The sequence below is a fragment of the Paroedura picta genome, chromosome 4, assembly GCF_049243985.1.
Source record: "Paroedura picta isolate Pp20150507F chromosome 4, Ppicta_v3.0, whole genome shotgun sequence".
NCBI classification, from domain to species: Eukaryota; Metazoa; Chordata; class Lepidosauria; order Squamata; family Gekkonidae; genus Paroedura; species Paroedura picta.
In genome coordinates, this window is record NC_135372.1 from 28,999,690 (window position 1) to 29,023,167 (window position 23,478).

The window sequence follows — 23,478 nt, forward strand, 5'->3', positions numbered from 1 at the left end:
CCTGGGACTATGGAACAATGGTGAAATAAAAATGCAACCTATATCTTTATAGTATTGGCAGTAAAGAAGTATATGTTCCATTGTTTCTGTTCGACCAGAGCCAAAAGGGTACTTCCTCTCAGCAGAAGGAATTTTCTAGTATCACCCTTCAAGTACAGCTGAAGGAAGGGCATTGCAGCAAGCTAAAGTAAAAGCCCTCTGGTGACTGGGTACCTCAAGGTAAGATAAATATGCACATCCTTCTCTTGCACACGTGTAGTGGTGGAAGGGGCAATGCCCAGGAGCCAGGTCAGAAGAGGGATTCATTCTTCTGGTTCTCAGGGAACATGGGTGGAAATTATCCCCAGTTCAGATTGCCTCCTTTAAGCGCCACATTCTTTCCAAGTCAGACACACAACTCTGATAACTGGGCACAACTCACACTTCTTTGAGCAACTGGCCAATTGTTTCGTCACTAGCCAATTTCCATCCATCTTCCCTTTCTCAAAAAGAAGTTACTAGCAGCCAGCTGTGCCTCACTTCAAATATGTTCAGAAATCCTACGCGCATACTGTGGCCAGGAGCAGAAACCGATGATCTACTACATCAGGCTCTGCTCACCTGCCAGGTCCACTCTTGGCTGCTACATAGGCAGGAGCCATCTGGCTGCCACTGCTCTGACACACTGCCCACCTACTGATAAGGATGCAAGTCAGAGTCTTCTTGCATCATAAACTTCCCAACTGTTGCTTCAGCAACTTTTCAGAATTACTGTAATAATAACAGTACATCATTTTTGAACTGTTTTACCTTTGTACTGATGAAATCAGGGGCTCCCAGCTCCATGGCATTTCCAGCATCTTCACCTTCAACCTAAAAGAAGTACAAGCAACTGTAACAGATGGCTGTCAAGGAAAGACGAGCCAGAATGAGGGATAAGATCCCTGGTGCCTTATTATGAACCCTTATCCTGAAAGAAGTTTAAATCAAGGATTTTGCTTAACAGACAGAAATTTGTTAAAGCAACAAATGGAGTTGAGGGGAGATGAAGAACAGTGGAAAGGAGCTTCGGTGGCATTTCCTCTGACCCTCTCGCAAAGAAGAATCCTCTTGATGCAGATTTGAGGATGCTGTTTTGCTTGCCCCTAGCAAACTGCTAACAAGGAAGCTCAGTCCCTATGGAGTCTGAATAGGACACCGCCTCTCCTGATTGATATATGGTGCACTCAGGAACAAACCCTATTTAATTGAGCAGCTTATTCAAAGGTAGGCATGCATAGGACTGACTGCAGCTCTGGACAATCTATCCTTCACCATCTGCTCCTTCTCCCATTTTCTGACGGGCACTGAATTCTGCTCTCACTAGTTCAATTCACTCATCACACCAAATCATCACACCCTCTGGAAATGACACTGAATCATGGTTTCCGCTGAGGAGTGGACTAGGCTTCCAAAATGTACAAGCAAGCCATGACCAGGCCTCATTAGCTGCTTGCCCGTTCACATTTCCTTTCCAGGCATTTGGTTGAGGCCAGGTGGCAATAAGATCGAGGACCCTTTCTCAGTTTGGCCAGGACATCAGGCTCTCCTTCTATTACATCTTCTCCCCTGAGGTGCTGGACAGGGGGACTTGTTGAACACATCGGGGTGGGAGGAGGGCTTAGTCTGTCATCGGATGTAGAATGGTTTTAAGTTGAGGATGGTTTATATTTTATTGTGAGGTTTTAACGCTGTAACCCACCACGAGCCACCTTACTGGGAGCAGGGGGGTAATAAATCTAATAAATAAATATAATAATGATGATAATAATAATCCACTACAGCTTTGCTTGGGTGTTCTTCCCACAGTGGCAGAACTTCCAACATAGATACTGATCCACTCCAGGGGTAAAGTCACAAGTGTTTACAAGTCCTGCCTTCGTTGGTGGAGGAAAGGGCTTGCCACCACTGGACCCCTGCTCACAAGAGAAGGAGCCTTCACAGTAAGTTCAATGCTCTGTTCAATGCTGGCCAAGGCACCCACTCTTGCACATCCACCCATTCAGAGCTTAACACACAGCAGAGTAGTCTGGAGTACATGCCATAAAGCATACTGCTCAACAAAAAGCCTCCAATAACCTTCCCAGGAACTTCAGCGTTCCGCACAACGCAGCATGGAACCAAAGATGGCAGCCTGACATTATGAACATATCTTGCCACAACAGCCAGCCTAGTAAAATTGCATAGCAAGCAATTTCATAAACAGTGCGTGCTTGCTCAGGCTTGGCTGCAGATTCAGGATTAAAAATCCCCCAAAAGTGATGTTTTTAGGGCATTTTCAAAGTTGCTAATGTGGATTTCCAAACCTAGTTCTAAAAGAAATACCTTTGCAGCCATTTAACTGCCTTCCCTCCCAAGATCTTGGGGGTTGAAACAATTCACAAATTGGAATTCAAACACTGAGGGGAGAGGACAGAACGAGGCCACCTCTAAATGAGTCACTCAGAAATTAGATTTTTAAATCCACTAACGATTGATCGCATTCCTTATGCCACCTAATCCATCTTGAGTCCCAGTGAAAAAGGCACACAAAATATAATCAACAAAAGTAATTATTACATCTACATAATATACAACAGCTAAGTCGCCTCTCACAATTTCTATACTTCGGAGCATCCCAATCCCAAAGAGCTCAAGCAGGAAACAAGGTTAGTGTTTGCCTGCAACAAAAGACCCCAGGGTTCAACCAAGTAAACAAATGTAGCTGCAGTCCACTTGAACATACACATGCACACACACATAAAATGGTGAATGAATAGAAATGCATGTGGCAAAAAGAGAGCATTCAACTATTAAGAACACAGATTTCTGAGTTCGTGCTACAATAGACACTGTTTCATGAAGCATGCATTTAATGTTTTCAGATTTTAATCAAAAATGGCATGATTATGGGCATTTTTTAAAAGGGGGGAATCGGTGATTATTTTTAGACATCCCCCTATTATATATTTTCTATATTTGAGAAAAAAAATTAAAAGTTACTGTGATAATTGATCTGATTCTACACAGTGGAGTAGAGATGCATACCACGGCTACTGGTATTTTTCTCGGGTCTTCTTTAATGCCCGGTAATTGTAGAGGTGCCTCAATGTCCCCTGCGGGGCATCCTGCAAGCTGCTGTGGACGTTCCCTCCTTCCTGCCCCAGCATTTCCTTGACTGCCAGAGAGGGAGTCAAGCCCGCTCTCGGCACTGCCAGCTGCTCGACACTCTACTGCACTGCTGTTATCTACGTCAGCTTCATCTAATACACTAATTTCCATCATGTCAACATCCTGCAAGTTATCCAAACTTGCTCCAATATCCTCCTGCAAAAAGAAAAAAAGAGCACGTATGACAGTAGCCAGGACTCAGGACACAAAAATGTTACTTTGCAGCTTCAGGACTGGACCAGCTGTACCTGTCCATCTCCAAAATCTTCTTCCAGGCCATTGTCTTCGACACCCTCTTCCTCCAGCCTACGCCCTAAAAAAGATCACTGTCTTTAGAAGTAGAAGCAGGGCATGAGTGCATAAAATCAGTCTTCATGGCTGATGCAAATTAAAAACACAGGCAGGATCAGAGATCATCTGGTCTTACAAAGAGAACCCGTAGCAATTAGAAAAATGCTGCTATGCCACTTTATTTTTGTCACTGGCTTCAAGGTATCATAGAATCACAGAGTTGGAAGGGACCATACAGGCCATCTAGTCCAACCCCCTGCTCAACGCAGGATCAGCCCAAAGCATCCTAAAGCATCCAAGAATGTGTGTATCCAACCTTTGCTTGAAGACTGCCAGTGAGGGGGAGCTCACCACCTCCTTAGGCAGCCTATTCCACTGCTGAACTACTCTGACTGTGAAATGTTTTTCCCTGATATCTAGCCTATATCATGGTACTTGTAGTTTAAACCCATTACTGTGCGTCCTTTCCTCTGCAGCCAACGGAAACAGCATCCTGCCCTCCTCCAAGTGACAACCTTTAAAATACTTAAAGAGGGCTATCATGTCCCCTCTCAAACTCCTTTTCTCCAGGCTGAACTTCCCAAGTCCCTCAACCTATCTTCATAGGACTTGGTCCCTTGGCCCCAGATCATCCTCGTCACTCTCCTTTGTACCCTTTCAATTTTAACTATGTCCTTCTTGAAGTGAGGCCTCCAGAACTGCACACAGTACTCCAGGTGTGGTCTGACCAGTGCCATATACAATGGGACTATGACATCTTGTGATTTTGATGTGATGCCCCTGTTGATACAGGCCAAAATGGCATTTGCCTTTTTTACCGCTGCATCACACTGCCTGCTCATGTTTAGCTTACAATCCACAAGTACCCCAAGGTCTTGTTCACACACAGTGTTACCTAGAAGCGTATCCCCCATCCAGTAGGCATGCTTTTCATTTTTCTGGCCCAGATGCAGAACTTTACACTTATCTTTATTAAATTGCATCTTGTTCTCATTTGCCCATTTTTCCATTGTGTTCAGATCTCGTTGAAATCTGTTTCTATCTTCTGGAGTATTTGCCAGTCCTCCCAATTTGGCCTGGCAGGGAAACTGCTGCCAAGTCACAACTAGGGTTGGGTGCCTCGGCGCCCAAAGCAGCCATTCGCTCCCGCTTCAGCCAGCACCGTGCCACACGCCTCCACACCCCCCCCATGGCGCTGGCTGAAGCAGAAGTGAACGGCCACTTCAGGCACCAAAGCGCCCAACCCTAGTCACAACAAACCTGCGGTCACCCCTAATGGGGTTTCCAAGGCTAGAGACATTCAGAAGTGTCTTGCCATTGCTATCTCAGCGTAGCAAACTTGGACTTCCTTGGTGGTCTCTCACCCAAGGGATAACCAGGGCTGACTCTGCTTATCTTCCAAGATCAGACTAGCCTGACCATCTAGGCCAAGACAGGCAAGCTCTTTGTTTTGTTTCTGATTCAGCCACATGAAAAAGCTGCTGCTCTTATTTCCCCATGCATACGCAACTTGTGTGTCAGAGAAAAGGCTAGATTTGCCAGCATCCACTGTTATGCATACATCTCAAGTGCTGCAGCCTGGATATCCCCATCTGCTGCTTGGGAAAACATAGCTCAAAAGACTTTCACTGACATGGCAAGTTGTGCATAGAGACTGAGTAGCAGTTTGGGTTAGTTGGAGTTGTACAGACAAATTTGACTATCTATGAAGGCTTTCAGAAAGGGGTTATTGCTTCAGCTGGCACAGCTAACTGTTCAGCTTAACAAAACGCATGAACCCAGGCAGAGTTCCCTGAATTCCATTGCATACCTTTGCTATTTCTTTTGGGAGTCTTCTTGACAGCTGCTTCAGACACCACTGGAATCTCATCAGGATCTCCCCCTTCCTCCTCAATTGCCTAGAAGACAGACCAAAATCAACTGTTTGTTGCAATAGGCCCATTGTGTTTAAATCACAAGGTGATGAGAAACTTATTCCAATCTGAGAAATGTACTTCAACTGGTTAGATCTTCAATGATATATCATTAAGTAATATTACAGGAGTTTAGTTGGTCAATTTTGTCCAAATCTCAAATATTGATATGCGCAATGACACACACACACACACCAGTGCTCTAAAATTTTACTCATTTTCCAGATTTACTGAGAACAACATTAAGGGCTATCTTTTACTGAGAAACAGGGATGGGAACAAACTAGAAAATACCAGGTCAGAGTATTCCCAAATTGAAACCATGAACTGAACTGACAGCTCAAAAACAAACTGGTGGGTTTTGACTGGTGTGTTTCACTTCCTTTTGCTTAGAATCAGGGGGAAGCAAAGCAGTTTAATGGCTTTCAGCTGACAAGCAGACAGACCTGCTCAGATGCTAGGTTTAAATGACCTGAACTGCTGAATCCGTACTGGACACAAGTTCAGGAAATATTCAGAAGAACCACCTCCTGCAAACCAGGCCAAAGTTGTGATGAATTCTGGCTTATGGATCAGTCTGTGCCCATCCTACTCATGAGATAGACTAGTGGAGGGGGTTGGACTAGATGACCTAGGAGGTCCCTTCCAACTCTATGATTCTATGATTCTAGAGTTTACCTTTATTCTCTCCCATAGGTGTCATTTACAATTATTATTATTATTATTATTATTATTATTATTATTATTATTATTGAATTTATTTCCCGCCACTCCCTTGCGGCTCGTGGCGGGTTACAACAGTATAAAAACCCCATAAAATACATTAAAACCAATTAACATGTCAATAGTTAATGACTACCTGGCAAGAGCGGCTAATCAACTACCCATTCCCCCCCTAGCAAGTGGAGAGGGGATACTGATGGTACTCGTGTCTAATCCCAATCCTCAGGGATATTTATTTATTTATTTATTTATTTATTTATTTATTTATTTATTTATTTATTTATTTATTTATTTATCATACTTATATACCCCGGAGGCTCAGGGCGGTTTACATCATAACAGAGAACAATACATAAAACAGTCTGTAACATGTATAACTGATAACTAATAATTGTAACCAAAATAACAGCACAATATAACGGTATAACAATATAGTACTACAAACAGGTCCAGGGCTTATTGATGGGATTCTGAGGGGGGTAGTTTATTGATTGAATTCTGAGGGGGGATGGGGGGGGGAGCAGGGCCCCTTGGTCGCTGTTGATTACGTCTGGTCTCAGCCAAATGCCTGGTGGAGGAGCTCCTTTTTGCAGGCCCTGCGGAACTGTTTAAGCTTTGTCAGGGCCCTGATCTCCTCTGGGAGCTCGTTCCACCAGGTAGGGGCCAGAACAGAGAATGCTCTGGCCCTGGTCGAGACCAGACGGACTTCTTTAGGGCCAGGGATCCTTAGCTGGTTTTTATGGACTTTAATACACTTTACAAATCAAAGAGGAAAGTAAATTAATTTTCCTTTGTTTGCCATCAAGCCAGAGTTTAAATTATGGCAAACAGGTTTCAAGGTAAAAGAGGTTCACAGGTAATTTGCCATTGCTTAACTCTGAACAGAAACTCTGGTACTCCTTGGTAGTCTCCCATCCAAGTATTAACCTGCGGGGGTTAATCCTACTTAACTTTCAAGATGTAATGAGACAGTACTAGTCTGGGCTCTTAGAATAAATTGTCCCCCTAATAATGCCAGGTTTGTGTTCGCAACGATGTATTAGGTATAAACGTGCCATGATTGGCCCTCAGTGGGGGATATACACCCAATAAGGAGATATTTAGCAACTCGACTGGTTAGATATTTAGCAACTCGACTGTTCTGCTCCTGATGCCATGAGTGGAGGGCCAGCTCCAGTGGCCCAGCTGAACCACTCCTCTCCCCGATGTGGCCTCAAACACACTGGAGACCAGGAGGGCCAGACCCACTGTGCGTTGAGCCACTGGCAGTCAGGCAGTACTGTGGGCGGAGGGCTGACCCCAGCGGTCCTGCTGGGCTGTTCCTCTCCCAACATGGCCTTGCACATGCTGGAGAGAGGGACAGGGTGGGGGGCCCTATTACAAAGGACTGCTTTAGGAGGCAGGGTTGCCGGGTCTGGGTTTAGTACTATTTAGAGGCTTTGGTGGTGAAGTTGAGGGCAGGTGGAATTGGGTTGGATAGGGAGTAGGAAGGGACGTCAGTATAGTTCTACAGAATACACACTCCAAAGCAGCCATTTTCTCCTGGAAGCCTGATCTCTGTAGTCTGGAACTATTGTTCCAGGAGAACTCCAAGTCCCACCTGGGAAGCGGCACCCCTAATGAGCCTTTATACAACTAAGCAGTATTAAACTAAACTCACACAAGCTTGCAAACTAGCATCCACTGCCTTTCAGGGTCCAATGGGCTTTGCCTCTAGTATTACATGTATTCTAGTTTCCTCTCCAATTTTCTATATTTTTCCAGAATGGAAAAAAAAAGCCAGTCTCTCTCCCCAACTTCAAAATTGCCAGAAATTGTAATTCTTTTGTACAGTTACTGAATGCCATAGCATCATGCTGCCTCTTTACATTTTACATGTACATTTCAGGAAAGTGAAACACAGTGACTGAGAATCAAGATGGTAGCAAGTCCAGATTGAACTGCCCTTTATTAATGATAGCATTTACATTGGATTTTCCTGATTTACGGAGCTTCAGATATTCAGTAGCATATACAGCAAAGTAACACTTATAAATATTTATTCTAACATTGCTGCAGTTTCATTAGAAGAAGACGAGTTGGTTCTTATATGCCGCTTTTCTCTACCCAAAGGAGGCTCAAAGTGGCTTATAGTCGCCTTCCCTTTCATCTCCCCACAACAGACACCTTGTGAGGTGGGTGAGGCTGAGAGAGCCCTGATATCACTGCTTGGTCAGAACAGCCTTATCAGTGCCATGGCGAGCCCAAGGTCACCCAGTTGGCTGCATGTGGGGGAGTGCAGAATCGAACCTGGCATGCCAGATTAGAAGTCCACACTCCTAACCACTACACCAAACTGGCCACTACACCACATGGCAACATTCCATGTGCTACTACGTTAGAAAAAATGCAAGTATTAAACCTGTGACAGAAAAGAGTGTGTTAGCCAATTATCAGGATGTAGCAACCTTCTAGCTACCTCTTCTCCATCTCCTGCTTCCAGCCATAGTAGCTGTAGTGGAATATTTTCAAGGGTGTAGTCTGCATGAGGCTTTTTACCCACTGCCCTCTCAAATCCTGCCGTCTACTCTGAATTCGATTTCCACTTTAATTTTGGAAAATTTTCCCTCTGCAACATGCATGATTGATCCAGAGTGACCGTACCTTTCCCCCGCAATATCCAGAAGCGGATATAAGCCTTGAGGGCAATATATAAATCCAATAAATATTTCAAAAATTGGCATCAGTAAATGTGCAGATCTCTGATTTTTGCAAATTAACTTCCTGTCTCCTGTCTCAGCAAAGCAGTCTTCCCTGAATAACCAGGGCATCAGTTCAAAGACTTCCTGGTTCCTAGGCTTGTCTTAAAGTGACTACACTCCAGAAGCCCTAACTTCTCTCAGCAGAGATTTGCCTCTAGGATTTATTCCAACACCCTCTGTTGTTTCCAGTCGTCTTCCCGCCCCTGTTCAAGAAGAGACTCCTGCTGCACTTGGCTCCCCTTCCCGCTCTGAGTTTCCCAATCTAGTGCAGAACACTTTCTGTTTCAATTGAGGGGGGGGGATAGATAGAGTACGACCGGAGTTGAAATCGCTCTGAATTCAGCAGGATCCAGCAGGAAAAAAACAAAGTGCACAATCAGCCCAGGTCTCTGTGTTGGGAATGAGGGGGAGCTTGGGCCTTAAGAAACAAAATGTGATTTGCAAGCACAAGACGACAGTTTCTGATAGGGAAAACCAATTAAATCTTTGTAGTCAGGATATCTTTGTAGTCAGGATATGTAGAATATTCTGCCTTTTGGTATGCACTGAAAATCTGTTTACAGACCTAAATGAAGCAATGTATGTATATCACTTATTGCTCTGCTCGTTTTTGTAAGGCCAACCTATAAAGCTGACAAATCCCAACTAATCCCATAACATTTTCAGGCCCTCTAAACACTGCAGAAGCATTCAGCCAGTATATCTAATTAACCCACCAGCCACAAGCGTTCCTTTTATGCCAGTTATGGTGAGTCAGCAGAAATAGACACACACTCTGAGTTAACTTGTTTTGTATGAGGATTTTTCTTTTCCCGTCCCTAATGTAGTGCAGTTTGTTGCAGAAGCGGAGTGTAGTGGATTCTCTTTGAAGTGGTCGGTTGGAACGACTCTCCTCTTTCCCCTCTCTCTCTCTCTCTTCTAGTTTCTTACAATTATACTTGGCGGACAGATCTCTCGCATAAAGGGGACTTCAAACAAGTGATCAATACAACAAATGCCACTTTAAGGACTCCGCCTCTTTATCCTATGACAGTTGCAACTAGCAATATTCCAACCTTCCCAACTCACATAGGGAAATTTCCACCAGAATTTAAATAGAACCCCAAAAAGGCGCACAAGCCCGCCCAAAAGAATTCGGGCCGCGCCGGCCACCACACCCACGTGCCACGCCACCCACCCGAGGAAGGTGGCCACGCCCACGCGGCTCATGGCAAGCGCCACAGATCACGTGGTCGTGGAACCCTCCCCCACCCCCTCAGGCTCCACAGACTCACCGCAGGGCGGCAGTCCTCCCATGACGGCGCATGCGCAGAACTGACCTAACCCCTCCTCCTTGCCTAGGGTGCTTTTCCAGGGAAACTTTTACCTTCCGAAGCCGTTCGAGGAGGACGCTCTTATTCCCGCCGGTATCCAGGCCGCGGCGCTTCAGCTCGGCTCTCAGATCGATCACTCGCAGGTCGCTGAGGCGCCGCACCGTTGTCATCCCCACCGGGCCGCCGCCCCCGGAGCTCTCCGAAGGGCCGCTGTCGTTAAGGGGCATGGCCGCCTCTGCGACGAGTCCGACCTCGTTCTCTGACGCCATGAACAGCAAGCCCGGTTCCTGGCTTGGCTTTTATTTTTTTAACGCGAAAGACCGATTGAAGCAGCGCGCAAAATGGCAGCCACGGCCTCTATGCGCATGCGAGAAAATGCCCGGCGTGTACGAAGGGCTCTGTGCGCACGCGCTAGTTCAGCGTCTAGAAGGGCAGGAATCGCGCATGCGTCTTACGGAAGTACCCGGATGCGGCCCAAGCGCTGGGAGAAAAGATGTCCATAGCGTTGTTCCAAGGCTGCGATAAAGACCGTTTCTTTGAAAGTTAACAAAGAGAACGGCTCTTATAAAGAAGCTGCGAACCTATGCATTCCTCTTTTTGCTTTTCTGACCCCCCCCTTTAGTTTCCCCTACCCTTACACCGTGCGCGCGCGGCTTGTTCAGTACCTTCAATGAAGCCAAGAACAGGCTAGAAAGGGAGATTGTAGAAATGCAAGTTGTGAGTTTTATTTCTCCAATGTTTATGTCAATAACAACTGAATTTCAAGGGGATTGATTGGCTGTTTTGGCAAAGAATTATCATTGGCTGTATTTAGATGTGTGATACAGTTTACTAATGTAACAGAATTTTTGCTGTATATTCCCAGTCATGTAAAGGAGTTCTTAGTCTGACGAAGAGTGCTTGCACTCGAAAGCTCACGCCCTGAATGAATCTTAGTTGGTTTTAAAGGTGCTACTGGACTCTGATTCTATTGTGCCATAGGGAAAATATGCGGAGGTACACTTCCGGTATTTGTGTGAACATTCAGTGGAGGACAGTAGATAGAGCTGCTTTATCAGTTTGTGATGAGATGAACTTCCACATCAGAAGAAAAGGAGCTCTGTTTCACGAAAGCTGCTGGAATAAGCTTTATTAGTCTATATAGAATCATAGAATAACAAGAGTTGGAAGGGATCACCTGGGTTATCTAGTCCAACCCCCTGCAGTATGCAGGACACTCACAACACTTCCTCATCCATTGTAGCCTGTCACTCCCTTGTACCTTCACAGGATCAGCCTGTCAGATGGCTATCCAGCCTCTTTAAAACTTTCCAAAGATGGTTGTTTTTTTGTTCCACCTCCACCTGCAGCCAGCTGGGTGACCTTGGGCAGTCAAGTTCTCTCAGAGCTCTCTCAATCTCACATACCTCACAGAGTGTCTTTTGGGGGGAGAGGAAGGGAAGGAGATTATAAGCCACTTTGAGAATCCTTGAAGTAGTGAAAAACAGGGTATTAAAAAGTAGCTCTTTGAAAGCCGGCCTGGTGTAGTGGTTAAATGGCAGAGGACTCTAATCTGAGGAGCCGGGTTGGTGTCCCCCCTTCGCCTAACTGGCTGACACTGAGTCAGCCCCAGTACTTTCAGCCTTAAACAGTTCTGCAGGGCCTGCAAAAAGGAGCTCTTCCACCAGGCATTTGGTTGAGACCAGGCATAACCAACAGCAAATGAAGGGCCCCTGCTCCCCCAACCCCAGAACTCCACTGGAGTGCTCTAGACCTGTTGTGCCATTGCACTGTTGCATTTTTTGTGCCGTTATATTGTATTGTTGTGCTGTTACAACTTTATTTGTTGTATTATTTAATTGTTACAACCACTGTTGTTAATATTATTGTGCGATTATTAGTGCAGATTGTTTCATGTATGGTTCAATGAGCCTCCGGGGAGGGCGGTTTATGAATATAATAAATAAATAAATAAATAAATAGAGTGTCCCTTGAGGGGAAGGGAAGGCGACTGGGAGCCGCTTTAACATTCCTTGGGGCCACGAAAAGCGGGATACACAACCTCAACTCTCCTCTTTCTTATGCTGGCCGCTAATTTGCCCCTCCCCAACGTGCAAGGACTGACCCGTCCATTTCACGCCGTCCGAAGAAGAGCGCGTGCGCACAAGCCGTGGCAGTCCAGAAGGAACAGGGCCCCGACGGTTTTGCCGCCCCGCCCCACCCCTGTGCGCAGGCGCGAAGTGCCCCCTGCCTCGGCGCGTGCGCAGAGCCCCTCCGCTGTGTCGGTCTGCGGCCGGTGCCTTCCCGCCATTTTGTCTGAGGGAGCGGTGGGGGAAAGGGGCGACCGCTGACGGACGGACGAACTCGCTCGGCCGAAGGCGAGGAAGAAGATCGGCGATGGCGGCGGCCGAGTCCGAGGGCCCAGCGGCGGCCGGGTCGGGCGCGGAAGAGGCGCCGCTCCTCCTGCCCCCTCCGGCCCCGTCGAGCACTGCCGCCGCGGCCCGGCGCCTGAGTGACCTGCGCGTGATCGACCTGCGCGCCGAGCTGAAGCGCCGCAACCTGGACAGCGGCGGCAACAAGAGCGTCCTCCTCGAGCGCCTCCGCAGAGTCAGTCACGGGCAGGAAGGGGGAGGGGAGTGGGCCACCGCCGCCGCCGCCGCCGCCATGATGGAGGGGGGAGGGGGATGAGCGGCGCCCTTGGTTTGCCCGCCTTGTCCGCACAACAGCCCCGTGCGGGAGGCCGGCGCGTGGCTGCGCCAAGGTCGGCCCTGCAGCCGTGCTCGTCATAGCCCCCTCGGAGGATTTTCCTTGGCATAGAAGGAGAGAGAAAGGGAGGCAGAGAGGCCCGCCAAGATTGGAGTGTGCTTTAGCAGGGTGCAGAGCAGACAGAAAAAAGACACGTTTGGGATGTATGCATGTGTTGATTATACGTGAAACAAAGAGGCGAGCAACCTAAGAGCACTGAAACGCTTATGTATATTATATATACATTATATATATTTATACATTATATATATTTATCTTTTTATTTGGATTTATATGACTGCCCATCCCGGCAAGCCAGCATTGGACTGTTAACATGGCAATTAAATAACAGGGTGATTAAAATAACAAACCGTCATTGGTTACAATAGTTAAAACTGCTTCTCAGTTATCCCAAGGGAGGAGGCAGCTGGGCTTTATTTTGGAATCATAAGAGTTGGATGGGGACTTCCAGTGCTACCCCCTACACAATACAGGAACTACCTGTTCATCTCAATTTCATGCCCAAGTGATCCTTCCACCAAAAATCTCTCAATCTAGCCTGGCTTGGAGGAAATTTTCCAATCTCTCAGGGTATGGTCAACAATCTAAAACCCCTCTGGCTGTCAAGATCCCTTTGCAAGCCCCTTGGCCAGAACTGCTGCTATGAAGAATCTCTGGGTTGATGCTTCCAGATGCAAATGCTGGGTTCAAGACCCCCCCCCCCCTTTAGTCTTAACACTTGGGACAGGAGGCTGAGAGGCTTTCCCACCCCACCCCCCAAAAAATGTCTGTGTTCTTAGGAGGGAAGATGTGCCACAAACAGTTTCTACCTTGAGCCCTTGGAGAAAGTGTGGGGTATCAGTATCATAGCAGGTACATAACCAGGTTAGAAAAGATGAAGAATCCAGTTGCCACTAAAACGTTTGTGGCAGAGAAGTTTCCGTAAGTCACTGTTCGCTTCAGATCAAGATGGGTACAGATACAGCTAGAAAAAGACATGAGCAATGATTTACAAAAGCTCCTGTTACAGATTTTTGTTAGTCTTGAAAGTGCTGCTGAACTCCTGCTCCAGGCAGAAAGACAAACACAGCAACCCATCTTGCTGTATCTGAAGAAGTAAGCAGGGACTTAGAAAAGCTCCTCCCCTGTTACAGATGTTGTTGGTCTTGAAGGAGCTACTGAACTGTTGCTCTTTTCTCCTATTATGGATAGACTAACATACTCACTCATCTTGATTAATCTGAAGAAGTGAGCACTAAAGTTCCTACACTGCAACAAATTCTGCTTTTAAGATGTTACTGGACTCTTGCTCTTTTCTACTGCTTCAGACAGACTAACATAGCTACTCATCTGAACCAGGACTAGGAGAGCCCGAATGCAAGTTCATATTAAACTTTAAAAAGTCAAATGAGTGGCAGATATTCAGATAATTCGGAAGGGATAGGTTCAGATGAGGATGAAAGTGGTAAGGAAAAAGGAAAGTGGCAAATGAGGGGAAATGAATTCATTTTATTTAGTCTGTGTGATGTGTGATATGATTGTGTCCATCCCTCATTTGTTTTATGCCAGTAATAAAGGTATCATTTTTCTCCCAACCATCTTCCACAGAGCTATGGGTGGCATACATGACTCTCCCTTCCCCATGTGATCTTCACAACAACCCTGTTGAGAGATTTAACAAAATTTTAGTCCAATGGCACCTTTGAGACGTAACAAAATTTTACTCTAGGTGTGAGCTTTCCTGTGCATGCACACTTCCCTGAGAGATTGTAACTTGTCGGAAGTTACCCACTCAATGAGTTTCATGAGAAAATAGGGATTTAACCCTAATGGTCTTTGAAACTAGTCCAGCACTCTGCCCACTGGACCACATTGGATAAAGGATGAGAGTAGAATGCTGGAAGAATGACAAGGAAGATTGAGTGACTGCAGAGGGCTTGCTACAAAAGGGAGAAGGATAATGAAGGCAGTGGGATAGTTGAAGGAGGAAATGGGGGGAGGATAGAGGAAGAAAGCAGAGAGGAAGACAGCAAAGAAAAGGGAGGTGAAGGAGCAAAGATCAAAAGCAAGTGAAGCGTAAAGGGAATAGTAGCCTGCAAATAGCATGACTAATGGAAGAAACAGAAAAGACTCTTCTTTTCTATTGCTACAGACAGATTATAACATGGCTACCCAGCTTCCACAGTATTTTATATCAGGTTGACCAGGCTGCACTCATGCTCTGTCCCTTTATTAATAATAGTCTCTCATTGGGATTCGGTAGGTTTCCTGTGGCCTGATTAAGATCACCAGAATAAACACGGTCATACAGAGGAGCATTTTAAAGATGAAGAAATGTAGAGCTCTTTGTTAGCTGAGCTAAAAATGGATCCCTAGTGTGTCATTGAAAAAATTGATTACATTTTTAATCCTGTATTATGCTTCTTTAGGGCATATGCAGAAATAAAATTCTTAGTTCTGTTCTGGACTGTTCAGGAAGATTGGCCAGATGTCACTTTGGAAAAGGAGTTTTGCCTTTACTACAGAAGTTTAAAGGAAGGAATAACAATCAGATTTTACAGCAGTTCTATATTCTGCTTTTCATCCTCATTTGGTAGAGGTAAAATGCTAGCTAGGGTAGTGGCTTTCAGGGTTGCCTTTCTGCATCATTAAGTCTTGGAAACCCTATTATATGACATGTTCTAGGGGCACATGATTGGTTTATACCAGCCTTTCTCAACGTTTTTACCATGGAAAAACTCCTGAAATATTCTTCAGGCTTCAAGTAACTCTGGGAGTGGTCAGCAGGGTTAATTCTTTTACATTCCAAAAGTCACATGTCCCCAGAAGTGACATCAGTCAGACACATCCCCCCCCCCCCCCGGATGTGCCATCATACTCCCACACAACCACCACGCAGAAGTCAGAATGAGAGTGCTTACGTGTCTGAACTCCAGTTGTTACCGCATGCAGCGTACTTGGGCCAGCAAGGATTTTTATTACTTTTCCACCCCCTCCAAGCCCATCATAGGTCATTTTATTTATTTATTATATTTATATTTGTATACTGCCCTCCACTGAGGCTCACGGACAGCGGCTTACATAGAACTTAGTGAACAGGGAACAGTACAGATAACTTAATAGTTGTAAACAGTAACATTACAGTGTTGACAGTAGAACACTATGCTGGAACAGTAGAACAATGGAGAATAGTAATTTAACTACAGCGTACTGACAGCCCTGTGGGTTGGACAAATTGGTGGTGGTTTTCATGGGAGGAATGCTTGGGAGCCAATGGAAGGTGTTTTATTCAGGTCAACACCAAATGGCTGGCGGAGGAGCTCCCTTTTTCAGGCCCTGCAGAATTTTGGGAGTCAGGGCAACATATATGGTTATATCACCAATTAATGTTTTAAAAATTATAGATAGATAGATAGATAGATAGATAGATGTAACTCCCATCCAATTGGGAAACTTTTCTGGGGCCAGTAAGAAACCCCAAAGTTTCAAGAAACCACTGTTGAGAAAGCCTGGTTTATACTGTCACTGTTTGGTCTTTTTACTGCTTTACAGTGTGAATTGATTGCAGCTTAGAATTCACCAATCGCTTCCTGCTGTAACATCGCAGGAGCAGAGGAGAAATTATGTACATTGATAATCAAGCTTTATTTATCAGCAAGATTATAACCTTTTTGGGTTTTGTCTTTCCTTCAAAGTAACTAGTCAGTAAGAAGGAAAATCATATTGAATGCTCCCCCCCCCCCATTTGAGCCTGTTTCCTTCCCTCACAACTATCATCACTGATATGGCTGCCCTTCTCAGCTGACAGTTTCCCTCCAAGCTTCTTCCCCTACCCCATCTGTCTTGCCTACCCCAGCCAACTCCCAGTGGAGACCATACAATGTGTCGATCATTTTAGGTTGCTAGAGCAGTTCATAGTGCATGCATACGGACATCACTTTTTATTTTCTCGTGTGTTTTTTTAATTTCTCTCCCTTTTTATGTTCTCATATTTTTCTACAAATCCAGGTTAGCAGAAACATTCTCTAACCTTGAGAGCTCCCCGTTCCCCCCATGGACTTTTAGATCTGCTTGTTGAGGCTGCTACCCAAATGAATTCAGTATCTAAAGTGCATATTGGATGCTTTCTCTTATCCTTCAGTAAATTTCTAAGATAACTGTAAGTGCTGCCAAGTATTGCCTGTGCAGATGTGGAGTCAGTTGGTGGCACATATAATGCTGCCCAATGTATTTATAACTGGGGTAAGACTTAAATAAGCTAGCTGAATCTCAAATAACAAGCCCAGGAAAGACCTTGTAACCTGAGGTCTTTGTGAGCAACTACATGCTTGGCTAAATACAGCAATAGTTTGGTAGGCATAATATATTTAACTGCTCCGCAGGAGCGGTATAAATAAAAGGGTAAGGGGGTAGGGGTGGGCTGTGTCCGGGATGGGCATATTCTTCAGATAGTCAGTTAATAACAACCCAGGAAAACACCCAGGTTCTTTGTCTTCTATACTGCTGCAGACTAACAAAGCTACCCATCTTACTGAATGTAGTGGTACTGTTCTTGCAGAAACATTCAAAATTGTGTTTTCCTAACAGGCCATAGAAGAAGAGGGGGGAAATCCTGACGACATCCCAGCCACTTCAGATAGTACTAACAAGAGAACGCCCAAAAGAACTGTAAAAGGTATGGAGAAAAGCATGTCTATCTTGCTATCAATTTGACAACAGTTATCTTCTCTCCAGAGCTATTCTCTAATTGTAGGTGCATGATTCAAACTATCGCCAGTTTATAATACAGTAGCTTTGCAGAGCAGTCCATACTAAGGTTTTTTATTAAGAAAACAAAGATGGGCTGCATTTGTGACTTTATATAAATGTTGAAGCTTCCAAGCTGGGTAGGGGGCAGCAATTTTACACGATTATCTGCACTTTTAAAATGCCTCTAAAGATGTAGCTAAATTAGTTTCATTACTGAAGAGTCTTTCAGCACAGATTTTATATTCTGTATGTTAGAATTGAGCATCCTTTATATTTTCCAGGATCACTAGGTTCTCCAAGCAGTAATGTAGGAACTGATTTGGCCACCTGAACTGACCCTGTAATGAACAGTCTGACAGTATTCTTTCTCCCTAGGTCTTTTTTTCCTTGCTGTTTCTTCAAAGAGCGGAGGATGGCCCCACCTTAACCATTTAACTTTTACAATAACCCTACATAGTAGGTTAGGCTGAGAGTATGTGACTGGCCCAAGGTCAGTAAGCTAGCTTCTTGCCTCTCAGTTCCTAGTCTGACATACTGACCACTACATCACAGTGGTTCTCAGTGTAATAACTTATCATGAGCAATAAGGGCTTCATTGTTGTAGAGCTGAAATTTATAGCATTTCATATATGCATTGATTGGTTTGTTTTTTGTTGACTTACTTTGTTTGCAATCTGCTTTTCTTTATTGGAACACGAGGAAACAGGCAGAGTTCCCATATGATGTCCAGAATAGCCTAGGCCTGTTTAACTTCAGGAAGTCTGTCTTGAGGCAGTGCTGTCAAATACATAGCCCTAAGCTTAGATGGTTAAGGCTAGCCTGATCTCATAAGATTTTGGAAGTTCATCAGGGCCAGCCCTGGTTTGTATTTGGATGAAAGATCACCAAGAGAAACCAGGGTTGCTGCTTAGAGGCAGGCAATGCCAAACCACCTCTGCATGTCTCTTCCCTTGAAAACTCCGGAGAAGTTGCATAAGTGGGTAGTAACTTGATGGCACTTTCCACCACTGTTAAATTCATTTATTTATACATGCATGCATACCTATATTGTTAGCACACAAAATCCCCCCATAAACCCTTTAAGTTTGAGTGGAATTTTTGTATTGCACTTTTATTTTCCGTACAGTTAGAAATAGAATGCAGACTCCTTATTGGGTGATTCTGAATTTGCTGGGTCCCCCAGGGGTTCAGAATAATGCTTCAGACCCCAAAACAAGCATTGCTGCAGTATATTCTTAAACAGGGCTGTAACAATTGAAACCAGATGTGCAGTGTTCCCCCTAGTCTTGAGCCTCTGTGTTGGTTTCTAGGACGTAAACCAGAAGAAGAAGATGCTGAAGATAATGGATTGGAGGAAAACTCAAGAGATGGGCAGGTATGGAGGGAAGGGGAAGTTGGAATTAGTCTTCCTTAACAAACTTGTTTTGAAACATGCTGCTAATAGTCTCTTCCTTTTGTGCCCATCCTCCGTTTACAGGAGGACACCGAAGCAAGTTCAGATAACTTGCAGGATATTGACACAATGGATATCAGCGTATTAGATGAAGCTGAAACGGATAATTCCAGTGCCATCGACTGCAGGGATGATTACATTGCTGAAAGTGTTCTTGACTCTGATGAGAAAGACAATACTGATGCAGAGCTGAAGGAACTTCCTGATCAGTTGATGGATAATGAGGTCTGTAATTGATGATGTCTTTCTGTACATTTTTATTTCTTATATTCCAGAAACTTGCATGTTTGGCTGGTTCAAATAATTCTGTGAAATTTAGATCTTCCTTTCGTCCTCCACCCTGGTCACTACTCTCCTTAGAGTTGCCCATCCCAGTACATCATGTATCTTCACTTTCTTCCTCCTTTCCAGCTGCCAGTAGTACGCACACACTTCAGTCCATGAGCCTCAACATTCTGTTGCTGATGCCTTAAACTTGAACACTTACAGAATGCTCATGAAGCATTCCATGCAATGTCTGATTTTGAGATAGCTGGTTAGCAACAGTCAGCTTTCTGTGTGTATGACTCACTTATGGTCATGTGCCAGAATATATGCAAACTTTTGCATGCTAATTTCTTCTTTGGTTTTTCCTGAATATAAAATAACTTCTGGCAAAGAATATGTGTTCCGTTTTTGCTCTTTCAGGAGAATGGTGAGGAACTTGATAACATGCTGGGTGCTGCTTCTCCTGATTTAACTGCCGTGAAGGTAATAGCCAGATGCAGCCTCATGGGCTCAAACATATTCTAAACCCCTAATCATCACTTTGTTTTTAACAGGAGCCTATATTTAATACTTAATCACAGATCCCGGGGTGAAGTTCAGCTTCATTATCCATCTTGTCCTGCAGCTCCACATTGGGACTGTGCAAGCCAGCTACAGAAGACTATTCAGGCTCCTATAGGGGGCGCACATGGGCCATTGGAACCACACTTGCATCTGGTTTCCCACCAGATGCATCACTTTTCCACAGGTGGAGCACCCCCTCCCCTCAGTTCCTTTTTCACCGCTGTGATAGGATGAAACGTTTCTCTATGCTCCTTCAATAGTGTCTTGGCTACATCATGGCTTCTAAGGCAATTTTAAAAAAAGATCTATGTATGGGGTAAAAATGCCCCATGAGGATGAGCACAAGAAATATCTCCTTTGTCCTGGGGAGGCTCACAATGTGCGCGCTTGTTCTGCCTGTCAGAAATGTACTCAGAAGGCACAGTTTCCCACATAAAAGTCAAATTGTCAGAAAAGGCTCTTTCTGCAGGCCCACCGAAACCAGCTTCTGAGACAAGTCTGTCAGTTTAGTATCGGTGTGAGGTTCCAGCTGTCCTCCATCTGTTCACTGCCTGACTCCTACAAGAATCTCAGGTTCGAGGCTGCTTAAATCTCAGGTTCGAGGTTTGACAACAGCTGCAAAGGTGATGCCTACGGCAGTGGTCCCCAACCCGCGGCCCGCTGCCGGGCCGCGGCTCCCTCTCCCCACCCCCACCCCCGCAGTAAAAAACTTCCCAGGCGCAAGCTTGCGGCCCGGGAAGCTTCTTACTGCGGGAGGGGGGGGAGAGGGAATCAGGGCTGCGCATTGCGCATGTGCGCCGGGCCGTGCATGCGCCCCCAAAATCACGTATGTGCGGCACTTTCGCGCATGCGCTATTTCGGCTGCGCATGCGCGAGCTGGCAGTTGCCTTGCCGGTCCCCAGCCTCAAAAAGGTTGGGGACCACTGGCCTACGGGCAAGAAGTCAAAAAAGGCGAAGCATAAAAATAAGCCCCATTCCTCAACTCATTACTGAGGCCCATATTGTCTAAAGCAGTGGTTCTCAACCTGGAGGCCGAATGACCCTTTCACAGGGGACGCGGCAGGGCAAGCAGCTTGACCAAGGGGGCCCCCTTCCACACAACAACCTTGCAGGGTAGATCAAGATAGAGCGTTCGTCTGTCTTGAGCAGCAAAAAAGAGCGAGGTGAGACAAGAGGCTGAGAAACCCCAAGGAAAAAAACAATGTATATACAGCCATGAACAATGTATCTTCCATGCCCTTGGTCGGTTTTGGTTTAATTTCTGTGAAAGAAGACTTGCATAATTTTATGATTGTGGGTCACCACAATATGAGGAACTGTATTAAAGGGTCGCAGCATCATGAAGGTTGAGATCCACTGGTCTAAAGACTTGGAACACTCTGGGGGCCCTCAGGTGCAACACAGGTGCACTGCACCCCATTATCTATGCTCTCCTTCTCTGACCCTTGGGCTGACAGTGAGGATGACTCATTGGCACATTCAATCACTCTAGAAGAGCCTTTTTCAACTTTCTGACTAGAAGAGCCCCTGAAAGAAGTTTTCAGGTTTTGAGGAGTCCCAGAAGTGTTGTTAGCTGGCCACACCTCCCTGCCACACTCCAGAAGTTACATGTCCCAGGAAGTGACATCACATTAACAGGCAGGTTTGAGGAGGATGGGAGGAGGAGAAGCAGGAGGCAGTTTAAGCTGAGAATAAGTGTGATGGCTCCATCTCTCTCCTAGGCACAGAAACCATTAGAGAACTCACTCATGCTCGAGAGGGGGGAAGGGGGAACAATGGAAGTGCCTAGTTCCCTAGCTTGTGGCTACATCTATTAAGGCAGGAGGGGAAAGGCTGCAGATCCCCTCCTGAGCCTTGGACATCCGACCGAAGGACAAGATTTTAAGCAGACTTTACTTGGACACACCGACTTCCATTGCTTTGCCTATGTTACAGGAGTTGGACGAGTTGATGGTGCCAATTTGGAGCAAGCCAACTTTGGCCATTGTGGCACCTAGGAAACTGCAGAGTCAAACAAGATTCTACTATTTATCTGTCCATTCCCTGGTGTCTCCAGTATATTTATCAAAGATGTACAGTCTCCCTTGGTTCCGTCAGCCCTTATGGATTCTCTTTGGCCTCTGTGTCTCTCAACCTTCTATCCATGAAAGTTGCCTTTTTGCGCTCTCTTACGTCCGCTAGGTGGGTTGGGGAGTTGGTGGCCCTCAGGAGAGGCCCTCCTTAGCTGCTATTTTCCCCAGGTAAAGTTCTACACCTACAAGGGGTTTCCTTCCAAAGATGGTTTATCCGTTCCACCTGGCCCAGGAGGTTATCCTCCCAGTTTTCTACCCTGATGCCACTTCGTATTCTGAGAGATGTCTATGTCCTAGAAGTTAAGTGGGCTCCGTTGTACTATTTAGATAGAACATAGAGTTTTAGGCAAACAAAAGCTTTATTTGTCTCTTGTTGAGGCCACTTACGCTAATATGATAGCCAGATGGCTTATTGCTGCAATCAAGATGGCTTACAGGGTGGTGGACCTTCCACACCCGTTAGACTTCAGGGCCCATTCACTTCAAGCATTGAGTTCCTTGGCAGGATTCTGTTAGCAGATATCTGTTGTGCAGCCACCTGGTCAACGAAAGAAACATCTCATCAGACATTATGCGATGGACCTTCAGGATAGAGGCAACGCTGGTTTTGGAAGGGCAGTTCTCCTGTCTTCATTCTTATGCACACTCACCCCGCCTCCTATGGTAAAAGCTCATGAAGGTCCCAATATGGGGCTGCAGCACAAGATGGATAATGAAAATGGAGTTGCACTTACCAGTAACCATTGTTCACTGACGTCTTGTGTGCAGACACACATTCTCTCCCTCCGTTCCCACTGTGAGCTGTGAATAAGGCTACGGTTATGTGGTTTTGCCTAGTCTGTGGCTCAACTGGGGGAAGGGGGTGCTTCTCCTGTGGAACACATGATGCATCCATCAGGAATCCAGACAAATGTATGGTTCTAGCAGGCCGTAAGCCCTAACAGGAGCCTACATTGAAAAGTCTTCCGCAGCCAGCTTGCACAGTCCCAGTGTGCATCTGTCTGCACATAAGGCGTCAGTGACCAATGGTTACAGGTAAGGGCAACCCAGTTTCTTTTAGGCACCTCGGTTGCTCACTCTCATTTGCCCACGGGCTGCCTACGTGCATTAGAATAGGTGCACTGTGCAAAAGCATTTCTTTCTGTTCATTTTACAGGAGAAGGCTAGTTTTAAAGGTTGCATTTCAGCTTTGAGAGAGACATCTGAAACGCACACTTGCTTGTACTTGGTTTGGAATAAGGGGCTATGTTGGGGTTGGGGAATCTGCATTGGCTTCAAACTACCAGGCCTCCAATGGATGGTGCAATAGGTCCTAGCTATCATCGCACCATAAAATCTTTGAATGACCTACACACCAGAAACTCTATAACATGTGGCAGCTGAGCAGATGTCATCTGATCTCTATATGGATATTTTGAAATTTTGTCTCAAAGCGACAAGCAGCTGTGATGTAATTTTGTAAAGCAGCCTGGCTGATGGAGCTGTTGTCAGTTACAGCTA

General features: G+C 45.5%; 2 protein-coding genes across 6 annotated transcripts in view; one reads left to right on the forward strand and one right to left on the reverse strand.

Moving 5' to 3' along the window:
• LOC143835031 (scaffold attachment factor B2-like) overlaps positions 1–10,526 on the reverse strand; it is a 44,361-nt gene extending 33,835 nt beyond the window's left edge. The window contains exons 1-5 of one of the 2 annotated variants that reach the window (XM_077332107.1): positions 10,203–10,526; positions 5,270–5,357; positions 3,417–3,481; positions 3,046–3,324; positions 790–852 (exon numbers count right to left, since the gene is read on the reverse strand). In XM_077332107.1, the coding sequence (XP_077188222.1) occupies positions 790–852; positions 3,046–3,324; positions 3,417–3,481; positions 5,270–5,357; positions 10,203–10,418 (711 nt within the window). In that variant the 5' untranslated portion in view covers positions 10,419–10,526. The remainder of the gene's footprint in view (positions 1–789; positions 853–3,045; positions 3,325–3,416; positions 3,482–5,269; positions 5,358–10,202) is intronic. The other variant, XM_077332108.1, reaches the window with a different exon arrangement.
• A 1,862-nt stretch (positions 10,527–12,388) lies between these two features.
• Positions 12,389–23,478, forward strand: part of LOC143835032 (scaffold attachment factor B1-like) — a 43,464-nt gene continuing 32,374 nt past the window's right edge. For 3 of the 4 annotated variants that reach the window (XR_013229972.1, XM_077332110.1, XM_077332111.1), the window contains exons 1-5: positions 12,389–12,735; positions 17,461–17,548; positions 18,933–18,997; positions 19,100–19,300; positions 19,763–19,825. Coding sequence is in view for 3 of the 4 variants with exons in the window: in XM_077332110.1 (XP_077188225.1) it covers positions 12,526–12,735; positions 17,461–17,548; positions 18,933–18,997; positions 19,100–19,300; positions 19,763–19,825 (627 nt within the window). In the remaining variant the exon portion in view is untranslated. The remainder of the gene's footprint in view (positions 12,736–17,460; positions 17,549–18,932; positions 18,998–19,099; positions 19,301–19,762; positions 19,826–23,478) is intronic. The other variant, XM_077332109.1, reaches the window with a different exon arrangement.